This window comes from Haliaeetus leucocephalus, unplaced genomic scaffold, assembly GCF_000737465.1.
Source record: "Haliaeetus leucocephalus isolate CR32 unplaced genomic scaffold, Haliaeetus_leucocephalus-4.0 Scaffold240, whole genome shotgun sequence".
Taxonomy (NCBI): domain Eukaryota; kingdom Metazoa; phylum Chordata; class Aves; order Accipitriformes; family Accipitridae; genus Haliaeetus; species Haliaeetus leucocephalus.
Window position 1 is genome coordinate 3,013,655 of NW_010972676.1, and position 7,326 is coordinate 3,020,980.

General features: G+C 48.0%; 1 protein-coding gene across 3 annotated transcripts in view; it reads left to right on the top strand.

The window, feature by feature from the left end:
- Positions 1–1,557: 1,557 nt before the first annotated feature.
- ST6GAL1 (ST6 beta-galactosamide alpha-2,6-sialyltranferase 1) overlaps positions 1,558–7,326 on the top strand; it is a 32,739-nt gene continuing 26,970 nt past the window's right edge. For all 3 annotated transcript variants that reach the window (XM_010568244.1, XM_010568241.1, XM_010568245.1), the window contains exon 1: positions 1,558–1,719. Coding sequence is in view for 1 of the 3 variants with exons in the window: in XM_010568245.1 (XP_010566547.1) it covers positions 1,686–1,719 (34 nt within the window). In the remaining 2 variants the exon portion in view is untranslated. The remainder of the gene's footprint in view (positions 1,720–7,326) is intronic.

Genomic DNA, 7,326 nt, shown 5'->3' on the forward strand with positions numbered 1-7,326 from the left:
CCTGTTTGTATTGTTTCCCGAACTTAAATGTGCCCTTACTGCAGGCCACAAAGCCTGATGTGAGCACAGCCTGCATCAAGGGGATCCTGCTGCTGAGCTCGCTGGCTGGGGATTTCCTAACCTGACATGTAAATGTGCTGGGGCTTAGGCTCACCATTACTCATCCAACCTTCCTGTACTGCATTACAGCTGTCCTGTGGTCTGCCTGTCCAAGTTTCCTCGCCAGAGGGTGGCTCTAATTGCTTGCTGTGATGGCTGATCCCTCGCTGGGTGAGGTGGCTCTCAAAGGTTGCAGCTGTGCCAAGGTACCACTGCTGGCTGGGAGAAGCAAAGAAAGGTATTTTTCAGTCTGGCAGCCAGCTCTGTCTGTTTTTCTCCCCTTTGACCTAACCCTCAAGTGTTGTTTTAGTTTCGTTCTTTCTCACCCGGCAAGAACCTACACAGGCTGGCGCTGGTGGGACCTCAGCGCTTGTGGTAAGGCATTGCATGCCAGTGTTTCTTTGCACCAAGGAGCACTCCTCTTCTTTTTTTCTGTCTTCCTCCTTTCTTGCTTTTTACCACACTCTTTTTTTCTATCTTCCTCCCTTTCCTCATCACCCAAAATTTGTAAAGCACAAGCTTACCTTTTTCACACTGCTTTCCCTCCCTTGCCACCATGTGCTGCAGTGGGTTACGGTCCTTGGATGGTTCAAGCTGGCATAATGTGGGCTGTCAGCATATTAGGACCTCTCCTTAAGCTGTGAGTGCTTGGGTTCCCTGCTGAAAGCAGAAAGCTGAGCTGCCGGACTCAGGGGTGAAACATATGCCAGGCCATGCACATACACTGGAAACTTGCCCAGGGCAGGATAATTGTGGGAGGCAGTGTTTTTTGAGCAGACCGTGTGCTCTCACTTGCTAAACAGTCTTGTGATTAGTATCTTATTTAAGAGGATTTTAGGACATGTGCTGCAGTTACGCTGAGTTTCTTTTAGAAGTAGGGGAGAGGTTAGAAAAATAAACTCTGTAAAGGCTCTTTTGTGTTTCTAGCAAGGGTCATCAGATAAGTGCAGTGCATCACTGCTGTGTTGCATCAGTGTAGGCAGTGGGTTTTGCTATTAATGGTTCAGTGGGAGAGGGATCCGCAGGAGGGGCTTTGCACATGCATTTATACAGGCTGTATTGCTGAGATCTCCTTAGGGACCCAGAACTCCAGTGCTGAGGGTGAGTTCTGCTTCCCTGATCTCGGCATTACCAGTTGTCCCCGACCCTGGCTCCTGGCATTAGACTCTGGGGAGATCTGCAGCCAGCAGGTCTTCAGCAGCATATTTTGCCTTCAAAATAAGGCTCTGCGTGCTGTTTTACTCAAGCACAAGGTGTTGGCAGCTCGTTGTTGGTCTTACCCAGGACTCCCTCGCCCATGGTGTGGGTGCAGCAGCATCTGCAGGCTCTGGGCGTTTCCATGTCACTGCTGACTTGCGGTGTGGTCCCAGCTGGTGGTTGTAGTCACCAGTCTGGTGGTTTCTGATCAGTCTGATGTGGCTGTCTAACATCTTCCCCTTAATTTCTTTCCTAGGCTAGAGAACTCGATTAAGAGGGAGATGGGAGTATGAAGAATTGCATGCAGAGCACGGATGTGCTCCCTGTGGTGGCATCTCCTGCAGATCTTACCTGGCAATCTGCTTCTGCCTGGAAGGGTTTGAGAGGAAATGCTGTGGAAAGCAAAGGAACCTGGAGATGAAGGTGATGACCATGGCTCTTCTTCTTTTCCCTGCCCCTCTTTTCCCTTTCACATGCCTGCAGCAAGAGCACGGCTGCTGTCGGCGTGACAAGGCCACGTACATTCAGAGGCACTGCTGTTTGCACTGGGGCTGTCTTGTATTGCATGTGGAGTTGGGAGGATGGTAAAGAAAATGGGAAGCATTCTCTGCCATTCCCCTTGCAACTATCCTATATTTCTCTTAAAGCAAAATGCAACATTTATTCTGCTTCTTGTGGGAGCCCTTGTAGGTGTTGATACATACTGGTTATGCTCCAAAGATACATGTCTAAGATCCAGTGATTATTCTGACTTGCATAAAATTAATATAAGATGTGTGCTGCGGGCTCATTTCAGTTAGGGCTTTCCCCAGAAACCCCAGTCCTCTAGAAAGGTATATTGCTGGTGTGGTGCTAGGTTAGAGTAATTACCCGGCTGCTTTCACAGCTGACCTCTGCTGAACATGCCCGAAGTGCTTTTGTTGGTGGTGCCACTACTTTCCCTTTCTGTCACTCTTCTCCACCAGCATCCTGCCCCTTATCGCAGTGCTGCAAGCCTTCAGCAGTTGCCGCCCGGGATGACGAACTAGTCCAAAAGATCCGTATCACATACTGAATATTCTAGAGCTCTGTGCTTCAGCTTTGGGCCTGATTAGTCCAATAGTTGTGTGACCACTGCTACCATTTGGCATACAATTAGTGTACACCATAAAGTTTTGATCATGCAAAGCAAGACTGCTGGGCAGCCTGAGCCATTGCAGTGACTGGGGAATGTGGTGATGCTGGGACCCCCTCCATTTTCTCTTGTGCATGGGAAAGTTAACTTGGTAGGGGGCATTTTTAGAGTTGACTGCAAATACAAGTACTGGGTTTATGCCTGTTTTCATGTGTGAAGAAGGTTTGGGAGGACCTCATTGTATAGCTGCTTCATTAAATCCTTAACTTGCTGGCATCAAGAGTGCCAGATGTTGCTCCCTGCTTCCTCCTCTGCTGGAAACATGCTAATCGCCTCTCCTCCGCTTAAAACCTGAATCTTTAATACAGAAAATGCGCCACCGTTTCTTTGTTTCTGGCCAGGGAACACTTCTCCCTCCCAGTGTTGTATTACCTTTAGCATTGCAAACTGAAACGCTTGGGCTGGGGTAGCAGAGCTCCAGCAGCCTGCCTGCCTGGGGGCTGCTAGATTTCCATCCCCAAAGAGGGCAGAGAGCAGCCAAAATTTGCACGCGTGTCAAGACGGAGCAGTATGGGGCCTGGGGAGTGTTGGCAGGAGTGGTAACACACTGCTGGAGGTAGGCGAGTGGAAGTGTGGCACATTGCCTTGGGCATCTTTGGCAGCTGGTTTTTTCATGGGGGAAGAAGGAAACTAAGCTGGAGACAGCTTAACTTCTGGTTAGGTGGGATTTGGGTATAGAATAGAGGAACAAAAAAGCAGGTCAGCCATAGAGCAATGCCCCTGTAAAACTACTACTACTTTTTTTTTTTTTTTTTTGAAACAAGGGAGGGGGTTAGTTTTGTTTTTGTCCTTGTTCCTCTGTGAAAGTCCTCTGCTTGCTGGATAAAGATGTGTCTTGGGGTGTGACCTCAGGTGGGCTGGTGATATAGCAGGATCTTGTGTAGTCATGGGAGTTGTCCTCTCTCAGGAGGTGTGGGAGCACGTGGCAGCTCTGTGTGCATGTGCAAAGTACAGATCTGCAGCAGTGAATGACTACTATTATTTTGGCCGTGGTTGGATGCCAGTCTTTGGGACAGCTGAAATCTAAGGCCAAGACAACCTCTCAAGCACAGGTTCACTTTTAGTGCAGAGATATTCCTTCTCTTAATGTGTTTTGGTAACACTGAACTGAAGAGTTACCTTCCATTTGTGCCAGGACAAAATCTTTAGCCCCTTTTGAAATGCTCAGAAGTCTTCCTGTTGAACAGCCAAACCCAGTTCTCTGTTACTAAATACGGTTTCAGACTAGGCAGCCTGGTTAGGCCTGGCTTGTAATATGCAAAGGCTGTTGGGGGAGTTGAGTATTTGAAAACCAGCAAAGTGATACATTTGGTCTGTAAGACCTGTATCTCTCAGTCTGCCCAGCCCTCTTGTCAGCAGTTACGCTGTTTGATATGTTAGTATCTGAAATTTAAAGGGGCCTTTTCTTTTTCCGCCTTTGGGCACATCTGAAATAGGGGAGTAAAACCAAAAACAGGCACACACTTGCTTTACCCCTCAGTGCTCCATGTAGCTGTGTGGGAGCCTCTGACCCCTACTCCTTCAGAAAGCGGCTTGTGGCTGAGCAGAGCCTGCCTGTTTGAGGAGAGGGACTGTTGGTACGTTAGGTTTGGATGGTCAAAGGCAGAGGAGAGAAGGACAGGGATGTGCTTCGGTGTGTTGTATCCAGGTTTAGCAATGGTTCTCCAAGGTGGGTGTCCAGACCAGCGGAGCACCCTCAGCAAAACCTTGCACCATGTACTAGAACGCAGTTCCCTGTAATGATAATAGGATGATGCATATGTAATCGTATTGTGTAAGATTAACAGAGTAATTAATCCTGCATACTTGATGCTGAAGTGCGGTGCCAGCCCATCTGCTTGTTTTTGCTGTAGTTTTTCATGTGATTTAGAGATGGCTCCTCCAGTGCTATCTGTTTGGGGCAGCTTTGTCTATCAGGAGTTGGCTGTTGGTGGCCACTCTGGTATCAGCCTGTTTCTGGATATTCAAGGCTTCTGCTGTCTTATATGCATGAAGTCCACGCTGCGGTACACTACAGCAGAAGACCCCCATCTCAGGCATTGCTTCACAATTGAAGCATTCTGTGGGACTCCTGCACCAGCTCTGAAACATCTGGGCTCGTGTCCTCTGCTCATCAAGAACAGGCACTGCACGCATCTCTCCCATCTCTCTGGGAGAGGTAGGAGAAAAGCTGACCAAAAATGCAGATCAGGGAAGGACTTCCAACAAGGAAGGTTTGTGGAGGGTGGAAGGAGGGCTGGAGGTGGGTGTACGGCTCTCACCAAGGCAGGAGGGCAGCTGCCTACCACTGCACTGTGGGGAAAGACCACAGAAATGAGGGCATCGCCTCATGTGGTGCCGATGCTGGCAGGGGTGTGTAGGGCCTTAGGAAGGATTTCCCAGGAGGAAAGAGAGAGTCCTGGAGATGCGCACACAGTAGGAAGGCACCCAGTTCCTCGTGGGTAGCACATATGTCCATCTCCAGCCCTCCTCCTGGCTCCACGCAGTGCTGTGCATCCTTGGTCTCTTAAAAATAGCTTTTTTAAGTACCACTGCAGTCAGAGGAGCGGTTTTGCCAAGCGCTAACCACCAGTGCTGCTGTGCGAGTGTTTGATCAGACGATGCAGAGCACAGCCCTTTCATCTCTCCTGGCAGTAGCGGTGCCCTGGCGAAGTCAAAGAGTTCAGGGGAGCTGGCGCCTCTGGACAGAGCGCGTGGGAAATTTCCGCTCGGCTTCCCTGCTCTCACACAAATGGTTTTTCACCTCTTTGGGCGGTAATCTGCCGAGATCTCTGAAAGAGCTGTGATGTTTGGTCAGCTTGTAAAGACCTCCCAAAAAGCGTACAGGAGGTTAGCTGCAAGTGTGCTCATTTCTGAAGCACTGATGCTCCACCCTATTTGAGATGGCTACAGATAAAGCCTTACGGAGATTCAGACAAGGTAAGGCTTTATACACAACCCAAAGTGAGAGGAACCTAAAAACTGCGGCAGGCTTATAATTTTTACCCCCGTACTTTGGGGAAAAAAATTGAAAATCATTGTTCCTAACAGACTTCAGAAAATACTCATCAGATTGGTGCACTTTTTAAACTAGTGATTTCTATATTTAATAACTTCAGAAGGAGGAAGAAAAATTCAAAGATGGCGGCTTGTAAAAGTAATTTCCCTTGATGACATACAACTCTGACCTATATGTGTGTTGGTCAGCTTATGAAAAAGCTATTATTTCAGCAATATCAATTTCTTATTGTATCGTGAATGCATTATTACCTAATTAAAAAATAGGTGGGAATAGGTATATAAGTACCTACATATATGTATTTGTTACATATTGTGGAAAGAGAGACACATTTCAGTGGAAGAAGAACCTTAGCTGAATTGGCCTGATTCTTGGGAAAAAAAAAAAAAAAAAGAACAAAAAGACTAATGAAATGCAAATTAATAATCCCAAAATAGTGTGAGAGGGCTTTGCTAGGCTTCTCTGTTGTTTTTCTTTGCTTTGATATTGGAGCGTTGCAGCTCCTTCTACATCAGAGGAGATACTCTAACCAGCATACCCAGGGCTTGGGGGTTCTCTGCCAGTTTTGCATCAGGGGCTACTGATATGATGGCCTGAGGATGGAAAAGAAATTGTGTGCCTCCTCTCAAGAGACCCCAGGATGGCCAGGACTGCCTTCAGATGCCTGTGCAAGCTTAAAGCATGGTGTGGTAGCAGCCGAGCTCCCTTCCTGAGAACATGGAAGGGGAGATGGTGAAACAGAGCGTGAGGTACACTGCTGGTAAGGATCCCTTCGGTAAGAAAAGGGAGGAAAGTTGAGATGAAGGGTCACCTAGGATCAGCTCCCATGAGACTATGGTGGCATTCCCAAATAAAAAACTTAAAAACTTGTCCCTTAAAAGCATAGTGGAGTAAAAGTAGGCAGATTTGTTTAAATAAAAGGAATGAGTAACTTCTAACCTAAAGCTTGATCTGAGCCAGATCAAAGTCAGGCTTGTTTAAAGTTCAGTGGACTTTAAGCCCAGTGCTTTTCCACTTCGAGCTTGGATCAGATGTTGAGCAGCAAGAAGAAATGGCCTTGTCTCAGATAAATTGGGCATGTGCTAGAGGTGGCATGAGATCACCCTCGCAGTCTTGAGCACTGTGCGGGATGTTATGGCGTGTGAGATCACTGCTGTATGGAAACATCCCATTCTTGCTCTAAAGCAGTTAGGCATGATGTCACCACCCGGAGCGTCCTCTGAATCACCCCCAGCAGCTGGCAGCCACCACCACGTGTATGGAACATCTTGGCTGGATTTCACCAGGTTCCTTGTCTGCACAGAAGTGCGTCTGCTGCTGGGATGTGGATGGTTTTGGCACTTGCACTTACCTGTGCAGTCCATTGAGGCGCATTATTGTAAGAGATGACCCTAAATAGTGTTTGCTGCACAGCCGCATGTTGGAGATGAGTTTTGCAGTATTCTGCACCTTCTCCCTGGTTTGTAAAGGTTTGTTTCCACCAAATGTCAAGTGTTTGATGCTGTGGTGCAGTATCCTTCTTTGGGGGTGGGAGAAGCCCCAGCAAAGCACTTTGGCCTTCTGTGTCTGGGCTGTTGAGATGTTACTTGAAAGAATTGGGTGGATTCGGGGATTAGGCTTCCTGAGTGAGAGCAGTGCAGCATAGATTTGATTAATATTGAAGCGGAGGGCATCTACTTCAGTGATGAACTTTGGGTCAGGATTGCGCCATGGAATCCAACTGACCTGCTGATTGCCCCCACGCATACTGTGTTTCCATCCATACTGGGAAGCAGTTCCTGATCAAAGAGGGTTCGAGTCAGGTGAGACCCAACAAAAAGAAGCACCCCCTGCCCCCCCCCCCCCCCCCCCCCCGCCC